At 47.3% G+C, this 14,256-nt stretch overlaps 1 protein-coding gene across 1 annotated transcript in view; it reads right to left on the minus strand.

Moving 5' to 3' along the window:
* LOC131269668 (serine/threonine-protein kinase 32A) overlaps positions 1-14,256 on the minus strand; it is a 47,026-nt gene that overhangs the window by 25,656 nt on the left and 7,114 nt on the right. Inside the window, exon 3 of the mRNA XM_058272151.1 lies at positions 531-696. Coding sequence (XP_058128134.1) covers positions 531-696 — 166 coding nt within the window. The remainder of the gene's footprint in view (positions 1-530; positions 697-14,256) is intronic.

The following is a 14,256-nucleotide window of genomic DNA, read 5'->3' on the forward strand; positions in this document are numbered from 1 at the left end:
AAGAGAAAGAACGGGAGCGTTATAGAATGGGCCGTAAACATACGTAATCCGTCCCGCGATGACCGTGTGATGGGGATTGGCAAAAAGTTTCCTGTAGTCAGTGGTGATTACGCGATAAAAATAGACCTCTAGCCTGCCCCGTTTTTTGCGGATAGTGGAAGCTGAAGATGGTGAAAATTTCCAATCTAGTCCCGTACCGAGTGTACGTGCTGAAAGTTTGAAGGAAAAACGTCATCCGCTGCCGTTCTAGTGGTAGGCGCCATTTTTAATCTGCTCCGTCAAGTGGCGAAACGGGTTTTTTACGGCCTAAAAGACGTCGAGCTGAGTGCGCTGACATACAAGTGATAATCCCTTTTCCGTTATTTGTTGGTACACTATTGAATGAACTACAACTGTCAAGGGAGAGAATTGACACGGACTCACCCTTTCTCGGCGTGGGTTCGGTTCTCCCTCCATATCGAGTTTTCGACGAACCACCGCCAACACCGAGCTCCTGTACAACTTAGACAATCAGTTTGACTCTCACTCACCTTGAAAGGAAAACCACAGGTTCACCAGAAACGGATGCTCGAGGGAGGCGAGCAGTTCCACCTCCTTCAGCACGCCTCCGAGCGCCCCCCGCCCGATGCAGACGTTCCGACTGACGTACTTCATCGCAAACAGGTTGCCGCTGTCCTTCTTCTGTACGATGCACACCTGAAACATGCGAGCAGAGGTGGGTCGGAATGGTTAACGTCACTATTACGTCGAACATTGGGAACAAAAGAGAACTGGAAGGGGCTGCGCTTCCGCGTCGGTGCTGTCGAGAGGCTTTGTAGAATGTAAACAACATCAAGAAAGGTGCAAAATGGCGAGATTTTTCCTTTTTTTTTGCAAGATTACAAAACAGTGGAAGGTTGTTGTGTCAACATGTTGAATGCTATGTATTTTTAGGATAGTTTTGTAGTGTAATACTGTTTACTAAAATTTCTTTATAAAACTTTTTAAACCAGCGGGTTTAGAAAACCAAGCGAGGACAGGGTTTCTCAAAGTATACATTTCTGCAGTAGCTACAATAATGAGAATAACAACTCTATTTAAAGATTTGAATCACAGTGAACAATCATCACGAAGTCAATCTTTTGTGATTTAAAACGTGTGAAATGATTTATTAGTCGTTTGAAGAATTGAACCCTTAACAGGGATTCGAATCCCAAAAGAGTGAATGAGTGAGTAGAAGAATTGCTAGTCGACATAGAGAATCGAATCCTAAGTAGGGATTCGAATCCCAAATAAGGAATCCCAAGAGTGGGTAAAAGAGTTGCTAGGCGTCGTAGAGAGTCGAGTCCCAAATTGGGATTCGAATCACGAATAGTAACTTTTTTACTCTCTACTCCGGATTCGAATCATTCCTTGGGATCCGTTTAACTTTTTAGGAATTACAATCCCTGTTAAGAATTCCAACCAAAAAGGAGTTACAAAAACTATATGTGAGGATTAAGATAAATCGATTCAAAAGTAAGATTCTACTCACTCGCTCATTCTTACTCAGTTACTCTACGTCATATGCCAGGTGGATGCATAAATTTCGTTCGAATTGTGTGCAAAATGTAGCAACATCGACACGGCGTTGCTTGGGCAAACACACCGAAACCAAATGTGAAATGCAAAAGAAAGCAGAGCAAAGCCTGGTAGCGAAAGAGGAAAACAAGAATTTAAATCGAATGCCAAACCGGGTGCACCCGGCTTCGGAAGTTTCGAAAGCACGGCAGAATCGTCTCGATCATGCACCGCGCGTTTGACATTCAATAAATCCTTTCCGATTGAATAATCACCGGATGGGGGCGCGTCAACTTTCCCTACCAGTCGTCGTCGTGTCGAAGAAAGGAGGGAACAGAATGGAAATGGCAAAAGGGAGAGGAAAACGAATAACGTAAACAGATGCATGTGAAAGGATTTCGCAGCCGAAACCCGTCATGGAAAAGGGCTAAAATTTGAGCAATATAAAAAGAAAAACGGCTCAACCATCGAAATGGAAAGGAATTCAAAGTGAATAAAATGATAGAAAACGAAAAAAGCGAAAATCGTCGAAAATCGGTCACGCGGCAGCCAGATGTGCCGCGAATCTGTAAACCCTCGAAGGAAGGAAGTAGACTGAACGGGAGGGGTATGGGGTACGGAGACATGAGTGATGTATTGCCCGGTGGCACGGTTTCAAGGTAGGTTCCTTCTCCGAGAGGCAAACAAAACCAGCGAAGAAGAAAAGAAAGTGATGAAAATAAAAGGAAAACACACAAAATATGCTTTTATCGTAGCGCGCGCGTTCGCATGAAGAAAGCTAAGCGCTTTTCCGTGTTTTTCCCACCACCATTTTCCCTTGTCGGCCGGGGACCGGGAGTGCCTGTCACGTGCCAGCCGATCGTGACTCAAGCTAGTTCTGAGAGATGTTGTCGGTTGTGTCGGCTTGCCGTTTGAGTGCAACCATTGCTCCAGCTGCTGCAGTGTTTGTGCACCGCCCGTCATTTAAACACGGAGCGTTACACAAGGTGCTGGTGGTTTTTTCCTCCTAGAGGACTTTTCCCAAGAACCACTCGAAGGTCTATGCCTACCTATCCGAGGCAGAGCTTTGTTTGCTAAGGAATAAGCGAACTCCTCCGCAAGTTCTTCTGACAGCTTACATCAGCTGACTTCCTGGAAGTCATCTCCAGAGTGAAGGTGGTCGACCTTACGCATACCTTACGGCTATCCTACGTGTTGCTCTTCGATGGCTGAGGCTGAATAAATAACACCTGCCCCCTCCGAGAAAACGCTTTCGTACCTTCCGGTGCCTCGTCTAAACCAATTACGGTCCCACAATAGGGGACAATCATCGGTATCAGCAGTGTAGAGTCTCGTCCTCTCCACTCGTCCTACCTTCGATGCCTTCGGTCGGTGTTGATAAGTAAATATTTTCCAAAGCGACGTTTGACCTGTCGTAGCCGTAGGTATGCACCTTGCGGGTTGTCTGCAACGTCTTGTAAGACTTTACGCTGCATTCCCGACGCTCTGACACTCACGCTGCGGTTCGTTTTTCGCCCCCCCAACTCCAACCACTCGGTCCCATTAACCTTTGCGCCTCGCAAAAACACTGGAGCTGGTAACCGCAGGATGGCAAACGATCACAACAGCACGCCGGCGTGCGCCTTTAGCTGTCAACAGCAATCCTCTCACCCTCCGTGCGACCCGTCATCGTCGCGTAACGCTTGCGGGAACGTTAATTCCATTAGAACCGGTACTCACTGCCTTTCCAACGACGCCTTCGGCGGACTATTTACTTTCGCCAAACGGCAACGACTAGCGTCTGTCAGTTTCCTTTGAACTAATCAACACTATAGGGAGTAAGTTAGGTCTTGAGGCCCGTGTGCTTTGCTACAGCATAATAAATCAGTTCAACGGATGCTGCCCTAGAGAAGGTTGTACACAAACTTTTAGAAAAATACATTCGTAGGTTTAGATTTGGATTATCCCTCGTGAGTTTAACTAAACAGATTAACGCAAACCATAAATACCCAAAGGTGTTAAAAAAAGTCGACCGATTAAAGTTGTACTTGGCTTGGGAGAGGCATTCGACGCTGACGCAAGCTAACCTATACGATATACTGAAGATTATTTCATAGCTTTCCAAACGAAGTTGGGCGATTGAGCTGAAATCTACGCTCTCAGATAGCTTTAAACCTCCACCAGTATTTTCACAAAGACACAACTCAGACATTCCAACAACGAATTCCACCAAAGTTTTATATAAGCCAAAGAACTATTATTAAGCGCCAGGCTCGTCAGGGATTAGTCTTCTTCTGCAGTAGTCTTCTACTTCAACTAATGTGTACTAATTCTTCCGTTTACTAGAAAAACTATATATGCTTGTAAACCTTTCCTAGATATGAACGACTCAGTTAAGCATCGTCTGGGCAGAATGTTTCCAGAAGTTGTTGTTTGGGGTCAACCTGTCCCCTAAAGGATACGCTATGGAACGCGTGCGAATGCTAGTGTTATGACCGGCGTGCGCTTGATTCCGCTTGGTCCCCAAGGCGCTGCTGCATATGCAAAAGCATGTCGCATGACGATAGCAAAAGTTTGCCTTTGTTCGCATGTGGCATGCGATGCAGCCCTGGAGCAAGCGATCGGCAAACTTCTACCGGAATCGACTTTTGGAAAACTGTGGGCTGGAGATGCAAAACACTTTCATGTCGCACGGTCCGACCGGGGGACAAATAATCCACCGTCGTAAAGTTAGTTCCCGAGGGAAGGGCAGAACCTGCTGATACTCTGAAGTCGATCGATGAAGTGTTCAGGAAAGATGAAGAGGACGGGAGAAATGGCCAAAGGGAAGCGGATGGTACGTGTGCCACGAATCACGAGGCAGCCAACAATTGAGTTAATCAGTTTCCTAACTCGCTACGTTTGCAATGAGAGTCGTGGCAAGTGGCTATCGGATGGTTGAGAGAAGCTCAACCTGGAAGAGACGCTTGGACCATGAAAGAATCCGGGAGTAAAATGACCTGATACCTGGGAGATGGTCCTACAGTGGAGGCACTTGAAGTCATATTCAACTCAATAAGGAAACAAGTTCTTTTTGCTCAATATCTGAACCTGAGGACGGTCGGTATAGCTTTACCATTTCCCTACCTAGTCCACTAAACAGCGTGTAGAAAGCTTGGAGGTCCATCAGGCTGGAATGAAAAGGCGCCTACGGCCAAACCACAGCCGGAACCTCTGCTTTTGACAGCTCAGCCAAGGAAGAAGCTGCTAAAAAGATGGAGCTTGCCCCCGAAAAAGCCTTCCCACCCATAATTGGCATGCAAACTGGCGTGGAGCTGGTAGTGGTCTTCACCCTCCCCTTTTCTCCCGCGTCTCTCAGCCAACCTTTAGTGGTGGCGCCATCTGGCAGGGATTACGGACACCTCGCTGGAAGCATGTGTCAAACGTTGTAACACACGCAGAGCTCCAAGAAAAAACAATCTGTCCAGCCAGCTGGCTTTCCATTTCCGCAGCGCAGAATGCTTTCACCCGAGAATCCCCAAGGACGCACCCCGAAAGTTCGCAAAGACGAGGAACAGAGATATGTCCGAGAGTTTGCGAGTCCGACTTGAGCAACGCTGGAAGCAGCTGAAAAAGGAAAAGAGTGCCGTAGGCTGCCTTATTGCGCAATGAACGGAGGAAGTGTATGAAAGAAAGAAGAAAAAAAACCCCAGAAAGTAGGAAAACGAACCGGGAAAATAGAAATAGGTTAGGGCGTACTAGGCTCATGCGTTCTTTTTACTACCCTTGGTTCCCGCATCTGTTGTTGTAGCTGGAAAATTCAATATCCTTCGTCCCTTTTTCGGTTTGAATCTCGCAATCATTGCGAGCAAACCAAGGGTACCATTAGCTTCTGTTGCCATTTTTGCTTCCCGAGCTTGTTCCCTTTTGCTTGCGAATTACCCACGTCAACCGGAGGCGTGTGAATTTCTTCATCAATCTTTCCAGCACCGGGGAAAAAAAGTATATATACTCCGAATGAAGCAACACACACATACACCAAGACACACACACAGAATCACAGTATGGTGAGATTATGAAACGGCACCTTGCCACCCAGGATGCGATGTTGAATATGACTACCATTGTGCCGTAAAAGAAGCTTGTGACGCCTAAAGTTATACATCATGCCGGCATTCTTTCGTCATCGTTCTTGTCCACTAACCGGTCGGAAGTGCGTCCGGTGGGGGGGCTGGGAGAGTAGGCATCGAGGACGCCAAGTTTATGGCAAAATAAAAGCAAACAACCGGATGTTGTCTCACCGACAAACACGGCGGGCAGACGAGCAGGTTCGGAAGGTTCCCCGCCTGCTTTCAAGTATCTCTGCCTCCGCGATGTTGCGTCTCTTGTCGTTCGCAGTTTCGCAGAATCCTTCTGAACAGCCCTCACCCCTGTCAAGCCAGCCTTCCCCCCGACTTCAGGCACCGTCTACTACGGCGTGGCAGTCACTGAACTTTGTACGAACCGTTTGTTTGTTATTTTTCGGCGCTCCAAAGCTGTTAAACAAATATCAAATCTTGTCGGTGGCTTGTCACTGGGGCGCGGTGGCGCCTCCGCCGCTTTGGAGCTGAAAGAGGAAAATAAACGGTCCCCCCTCCCCGCAACATCGCGACTTAAATCGGAAAGGCGTTATTGGCATAGTTTAGCAGCGGTATTATGATCTCCTTCGCTTGCTGCCTTTCGCAGCTTTCTTTTTGATACACTCACAAGGCCTGTTTTTTTCTATACACCTTTTTCTATACGTCGTTTTTCTGCGTGCAATGAAGGATGAGACACGCTTTAACACGTTGTCTGGCAAGCGTTTTAGCACACTGTTTAATATAATACATTTCTAACATTTATAAAACCGAAGGTATTTGAAGAAAGCCTTTACTATAGTTTTTTTGTTGTACTGTCATTTATTTATGGGGTAAAAACGTTTTAGAGGGAATGACAGCTGACTATCAAAAATGGTTGTCATGGCAGTCAACGTGTTCAGCAACATTAGTATACCATAGCAGCGCTGGTACTAAGGTCGCCTAAAGGTAGGCAACCAGTAAGCACTTTGGAGCAGCTATAATGTCACAATGCTGCTTGGTTAAATTAGCAAACATCTAACAAGCGAACAATTATTGAAGTTTTTGGTGAACACTGTCAATGGCAGCAAAAGGTGCGACATGTTAGCAAATAGCAGGCGATTTCGGGGGATTTAGTGGTTCAACGCTTCCACCCAATCGGCGCCGGTGGCGACTCAGGGGGGGGGGGGGGGGGGGGGGAAGGGCTTTGCTTGTTTACTCTTTTCTCAGGGCTTGGGCAGGGTATGCAAATCGTAAAGAAACAAAAACAACACTAAACTCCACCCATACACCGCTTGTTTTATGTCGCTGTTAACGGCCCTCCGGTCCGGGCTCGTTTCTCTTACAAGCTTGCAGTTCCAGTAGCTTTCGAAGGGCGATAGAACATTGCACGAGAACAACAAAAGCGAATCTTGACAAGATGAAGCTGCACGCCAAGGTTGGTGGTGGATTGTTAAGAACGTGGAGAAAAAACATACAAATAGTAAAAAAAGGGCAGTTAGAACTTAGTGCGGAGGGAACTGTATACGTCGTTAAAGAAACAAAATCCAGCAAGAGCTTGCTGAGAGCCACGGTGAACCGAGGCAATGAGTTACATGATAGTCGGAGTAATACGTTGTGCAGAATTTTAGCACAGTTCATTGGCGTGTTCGTTACCGTCTTAACCAAATTCGCTAAGCTTCGACGCAGACGATAATTGTAGCATTTTTCGGTGTATTACGGGCTTGCTTTCAGTGCACCGTGTTTTTCTACGGTGTCGTATCAGTTTCTATAAGATAGGGAGTTCTTTTTTCTTCCCGAGCTAGCGAAGCCTTTGAACGATCTGTGGGGATTTTGAAAGTATTTTCCTGTACTTTCTACGCCATGTTCCTCCTCAAATTCTCAATGTTCCGCTTTGGTTCCCGCACCAAAATGGCGATCGGTGAACTTTTCAAATTAAAACTACGGCAACGGCATAAATCAAAGGCAACTCTATTACAATATTATAATTTTTGGCGGATGCCGTCGAAAAAGTTGCACCTGGCGTTTGGCAGGATATTAGAAATCATCGCCAGCTGAGCTAGAATAAATAATGGACTGGACGGAAAGTGCTCACACAGCTACTCGCTGGCGATGGTGTGTAACGCGATCCCTGTTTGAGGGGCAACAAAATGAGCCAGTTACACAAACCTCTATGCTGAGTGTTCCGGGCATCTCGGTGGGGAAATAACATTTATGAGGCCTCGACGGTTCCGGACACGAGCCCCGGCTAGCTCCGACAGGGTATGACAGTGTATCGGGGGTGAGGGATGCACAGGAATGGAGCATTGAAGCACAAAGCATCGAGCTGCATACATTAGCATATATCTTTTCCCAGCCATCGGCGAACGAAAGGCAAACGGACTGCGCTCCGCTTCGGTGGTACTGAGTCGATGTTGACCACAAGCGGGGTTGAAGCTGGGTTGGCAGTAGACCCAGGGAAAGGAGTTCAATTTAAGTTGCCGGTTATCTTCGTTTCACTAGCTCAAATCTAGCATGGTGCCCAGAATGGTGCTTTACCATAGGAGAGCGAGCCCTAGGACCAGTGCCATTTCGAGATTCTGCTTACGAGATGCGACACCCAGATGGAATGGGAAGGGGTAGGCATGCAAGGGAGTTCACGAAACCAATTGCTGCTATCACACCTTTGAAAAACCCCTGCATAATGCTGCACGCCACGTTTCCCCCCGGTACAGCATCCGCCTTCGCTCAGTATTTGGGTGTACCGCGCTGTCATTAGAGCGCTTGCAACCGAAGTTCCTGGTCTGCTCCAACCTCTCGCCGGGGAAAACATTTCCATAAATTACCAACGACCGCAACCGATGCGTTGGCTGCAACGGCCGATTCCGTTCCCAGAACTTCCGCACCAAGGGAGGGGAAGAAGTTTCCAAAAAAGCGACACCGACTCAAATATCGACCTCTTTCCGGCTCATATTTGCCTAGAGACGGTGCGGAACGGAACGGCAACGGTACACCAGTGATGTTTTTAACATCCTCAAAAACTGCAGCACATAGACCAACCGTTGTGAAAAGGTAGGCCGAACGGTTCACTCCATCCATGTCGTTACTTTAGAGGGTATGCTAACTTATATGCTATTTCTGCAACAGTATGGAGTTTCTGCTAACTTCTAACAGGCATATCTAACGTCTAAAGCCTTCTGGGAACATCAGAATAGCTCAGTGTTTGGAAAACAAACGAATGGACTTACATCTAAGTCAAACATTCACGCTCTCATTCAAATCCCTTCTCAGTCTCATGAGAACATTATCGCAAAGCTATAGTAAAAACAAAGTTCTTAGAAAGAACATCACTTTGGAAGTCAGCAAACCTGTCGAAGTCAGACGTCTCTAAGCCTAAAACATTAGGCAACGAGAAATAAACCCTCTCGGCTTTCTTTAAAATAGCTCCAAAATGTCGGCCAGACCTCAGTTATCAGGATTACGTTCAGCAGACCTCTCTAAATGGTACTCGAATCGGTTACTTCTTACTCGAACAACCGGCTCACAACATAAACAAACACTGGATATAAAGGACGGGGGTACTTTCGCCTCCGTTGGAGCTGGCGATGTGGTTTATATCTTGATACCGGAAGATGTACCTTGTCTTGCAGTCGCACAAGAAGAAGAACATTTTTGCATTGCTCGGAATTCCGTAACTTTCAAGGCTGCAGCGGTCCAACCGGACGCCTCAATTTCGCTCCTTTACAATCGATTGGAAGGCGCAACACCCTGGGCCACATGGTCGAAACTCCTGAAGTTTCCGGAAAGGGGACCGCTGTCCACGGCGAAAGGCAACTCAAAACACAAATCTGACTAGAGAGCAGGCGAAAGAGGAAAATGCGATCGTAAAAGTGCCAGCTGGTCCTCAGCGCTTGGTGACACGACGAAGTTCTTACCCCCCGGCAGTGGATAGGAACCGCATAGGCAGGCGCGACATCGCAAACATCATTGGGGAGTACCCCGGCCCCGATTGACACTGGTGGGAGCAAAGTTTAATTAAATTCCTGCCCGAGTTGGCCGCGCACTATGTCACAGACTTTGTGTGTGTGTGTTTCAAGCGTTGTTTTGCTCTTCGTCTCGGTTCGGTTTTCGGTCCGATTTCCGCCGGCAATACAGTCAGCGAAAGCGGAAGTCGGTATCCACCGGCACCCTACCATGCCGTGCCACGCTATCCCGGTTTAGAATGGGCCAGAATGTAACGAGAGAAAAGTTCTTTACGCCAAATTTCCTTACAGACTTTGTGTCTATTCCGTGCCGTTTGAAGGACGTCCTGATGACGTATTTTACCTGACGTATTTCAATATTAGCCTCGACTCCGCATGACGAGGCTGTATTTTTGATTAATAGGATTTCAGAGAACAGTTCTACCACGAAAAGAAAGCGTCAAAGCGTACAAATTGAAGGTAGGTTCCAAAATATCAGTCGAAATAACGTCGAAACGGTATCAAACAAGGACATGCAATATTTTTCCGAGCTGAAACACGAGCGGAGGGGGACGTTTCATTGCAAGATTATTCTATGCCCTTAATAATAGGGAACCAGAGCTATTATTCCGCTGAATAATCCCACTAGAGCCTAACCATTCTTCGTAGAGGTTGCTTGTTTGCTCTATCGAGTGCTTTCGGGTTGCGTGTGCGATTACACACAGAGGGAAATGGAATGAACAGGCATAGCCAAACACATTCCGCTGCTGGAAGTTGTGGCAAACATTGAAAGCAATTATCCTGTTTCATTTCTTTACAGAATAGGAGAGAGTGGCTTAATGTCACTGTCAAAGGAGTAGGAACCAAAAGGGCCTTCGAAAATCTTATTTAACCAAAAAAGTTTATAAGCTTGATGTAGTTTTTAATATTGTTCGTATATAACCAGATGTTCTTACTATGAAAACTGAGAATATTGTTAATTAACGTAATAGAAATAATGTATTTCGCATAAGGCATCTTGCCCCACATTACCTTATTTCTGTGGTGCAGTCGCATCCTCAATGTACTGCCTGTTTAGGACTTCCATTCACCTCCATCGACCCCTTTCGGATCGGATTGGGCTTAGGGAATTCGATTAGTTTGTGCATTTATCGTGCACATCGACAGTTTATAAACACACCGTGAGCCTTAACGCGTTAGGCTTCCTCAAGAGATCGCTCGGATGGAAGTTGGCTGACATCAGGGATGTTTTTATTCTGCCCTTAATATCTTCAACACCACCGAAAACAAGGGTCGTGCACGTTACGTTCACTAGCGGCGATTTACGGCCGAAACGATCATTCCGCGGTCAACGCCCAAATACCCGTAACCAGGGAGATAGAGATTAGAGCTGCCTAATGGTAGCGGACCGCAGCGACATCGGCGGGGTGTGTGTGTGTCTGTTTGTGCGCGCGTGCCTATGCGTCTGTAGCAAAAACTTTTGGCCGAGTTCGTGAGTGATTTATGTGCAGCCTGGTCTCGCCGGTATGCTGCGGCATGCCAGGCGAAATCTCTGCCTCCCGAATTCGTAACCCGCAGATGGCGGACGGAGTCAGTCCGCCAAGGGAAGCGGCTAATTTCGACCTGGACCTGGAGGGAAGGGAGGGAAGTCCATGGTAACGAAAGGAAGGAGGTGGGAGGGAAAAACTTTTGGACAGTTCGTGCTTTCCTTTTCGGTGCGCGCGCGGAGAAAGTGAAGCTGGTATGCCGGAAAACTGCGGTTTGTGTGCTCCCGATGGGAAATACCGTTACTACTTCCACCGCGACCGGACGCTGCGAGGAGGAGAGATGAGAGGAGAAGGAGCGAAGAAGTGAGGAAGAGGAAGGAAGAGGGAGGAACATGGTGGGATGGTGTACCGTGCCGGGGGGCCGGACGAAGCGGTTCATTATTGCTTAATAACTTTTCCTGCTAAGGTCATTCGCGCCTCCACCGCGCCACCAGCTAACCTCCCACACCTTCCCCCAGGGAGACATAAATCATGTCGGAAACCGTCGACATCAAATGCCACACTGGCCTGCGAATGCCTACATCGCCGAGCTCAGTCTGTGCTCCAGCGTTGCGGTTTATGCTTACGACGCCATTTTGCGCCATTCGCCATTATTCGAATTCGAAACTTGTAAGCCAAAATCGAACGCTTTTCAAGCGAGGGGAAGAGGCCAGCTGCCACTCTTGCCTCGTTGTCAATCCATATCTGCCACACTGAGCTAAAGGAAGGTGAACCGGACTGTATTCCCTCAGCAATCCAGAAATCCAGTGAAAACCAATGAAAAAGTAAGCAACACAATGAAAAATATGGAGCAGTGGACAGCTGCATTCAGAACTTATCGACGTTCAATACTTTGACAGGACAAGAAATTCAGAACCTGCCAATATAGAAGTAGACTATAGCCTATTAATCAATCTATTTATCAATTGGTTGTAATGAAGTCTTAGTATTTACTTTGTAAACTAGTTTTACCTTAAATCATCTACTCAACTACTAAAGTGTTTAGCCGATTCCTAAGAACTTACAAAGAGTTCAAGTTTTGTTTACTTTTTGTATGGGTCTTCATTGTCTCGGCGCAACCTCAAGTGTCACTTTGAGAGAATGTAGAGTGAACCATTTTAAAAGCTGAAGTTAGAGTGTTGTTGCAGGACTTAGTGTCGGTTTCTGCGGCGCTAAAGCAAACCCGTCGGTGTTGAACTTTGCAGGCGATGATCTCACCTCGAGATCATCCCTCCCACACGTGAACCGTAGGAAAACGATGACACACACGAACCAGGATCGAGTTGTGACTCGAGCAGATAATAGCCAGATGATGTCGTCATCCCCAGGGTTCGGGAGTACCGTGGGTTGGCCATTCGGTTGACTTTACCACGGAACACTTCACACAACTGCATTAGTGACGGTGCATTTTTCGCCGCGAAACATACGAGAGTTGAAGAAAACGTCCAGAAACATCCCCGTACAAACGAGTGATGCTTCCAGTGCAGTGATCAATAAGTTTACCCGACCGTAGGGTAGTTGGCAAACTCCAAACTGTCTGCCTATAAATAGTATCAGACCACGGTTTGCTGCGTGTACTCATTCTGAGAATGACTGAGCAATATCTACTCGTAGGAAGCGACGGTACGGCGGCGGATCTTACACATACCTTGGTGCTTTAAAGTTGACAATAACTGTTGGTGACGTGGTCCTTCTTGCAGAGCCTTGGATCTCTTTCAACATACTAGAACTCAATGTCTGAAGGGAGGCTTAAGAGTGGCGGAAAACCAACATGCGTACAGGATAGCAATTAGGGTTCGAACCACGAAGAGATTGACACGGAATTTCGTTATTTGGAGCTCACACAATAGAAACACACACACACACGCATAAGAAGCGTGCCGTTTGCTGCGGTTGTCAATTTCAATTCACCGTACCTCATTGTGCTGTGTGCGAACACGAACACATCACATGGTGGCTAGGCTGTATTGGATCCCCTCGTTTACTCCCTCCGGTTCCCCGCGGGATCCGTTCGGATGGTTGAAGAAAATGAACCGGAACCAATCTGCACGGTGAAGGGGAAGGTGTCTGCGTGGGTTGAAGGTGGACGGACCACAAAAGAGCAGGTCCTTTTTCTACCATCCGTAAGTTCATAAGGCGGCGGTAACAGCGCACCCGTCAGCGACAAGCCGCATGGTGAGTAGAACAGTTCATTAGTCACAAATGGCACACCACTATGTGTGTGTGTCTGTGTGTGGGTGCACACCGTCAATGGCGGTGTGGGGGGAGAATGCCGACTCCGACGAGTGGGCGACGGGGGACGAGTCGACGTCGACGCGACAGCAAATTGGAATGCCGTAATTCCGTCAGTGTCACTTAGTGAGCTATTATCCCCCGTGCACGGCACGAATAGCAAATGTTTCGGACCCGGGACGGAGGGTGGGAAGTTTCACGGGGAGCTCAGAAGATGGCGCTAACCGGCACCGGCTACGTATCAGTCCCGTTTCCGGAGCATAAAGCATAATGGCGTCAAATGGCACATAAAAGTGGCAATGCGTACCAAGTGGAATCGGAAGCACGATTTACGCGGCGAGAGGAGTCGAGTCGAGTGGAGCGGAACGGAGCGGAACGGAACGGAGCGGAGCGGAACGCGGGGCTCGAAACCACAAGAGCACTCCGTGCGGCGAGCGTTTGATTTCGCTCAAGCGTGAAACCGACCCCGAAAGACAACAGTGTGGTTACCGGCGCACACCCACACGCTCGGGTATGATTTGCACTTTGCTTGTCAAGTGCTATTGTTTCAGCGATGATTAACAAATTCTTTCGCGTACGGTTGCACTCGCCAAACTCGATCGCCATTCATTCGGTCATAACTAAACGACTTATTCCATTTCTTCTCGTAGCGTTACGTAAGCCAGTACGCACTTCTTTGCGAGCAGCTACCAAGCTCGTCCGTGTGTATGTATTTTGACAGTGACTTATACGCTTATTAGATGAGGACATTTAATGTCATCTTCGCCCAGAATTTAACTGTCAAAATAGACTCTGTCAAAAAGCCTGGTCGTGGCAGCCATATTGGAATTCATTTCTGAGTGTCATTGATAGTTTTGTTTACCTATAGAAACACACAACAACGATGCATAAGCAAGTTACCGGTAGTAGTTTAACACTAGAATACATTGTGGTACAAGAAAAAAACCAAAAACGTCAAGAGATAGT

Source organism: Anopheles coustani, chromosome X (genome assembly GCF_943734705.1).
Source record: "Anopheles coustani chromosome X, idAnoCousDA_361_x.2, whole genome shotgun sequence".
NCBI classification, from domain to species: domain Eukaryota; kingdom Metazoa; phylum Arthropoda; class Insecta; order Diptera; family Culicidae; genus Anopheles; species Anopheles coustani.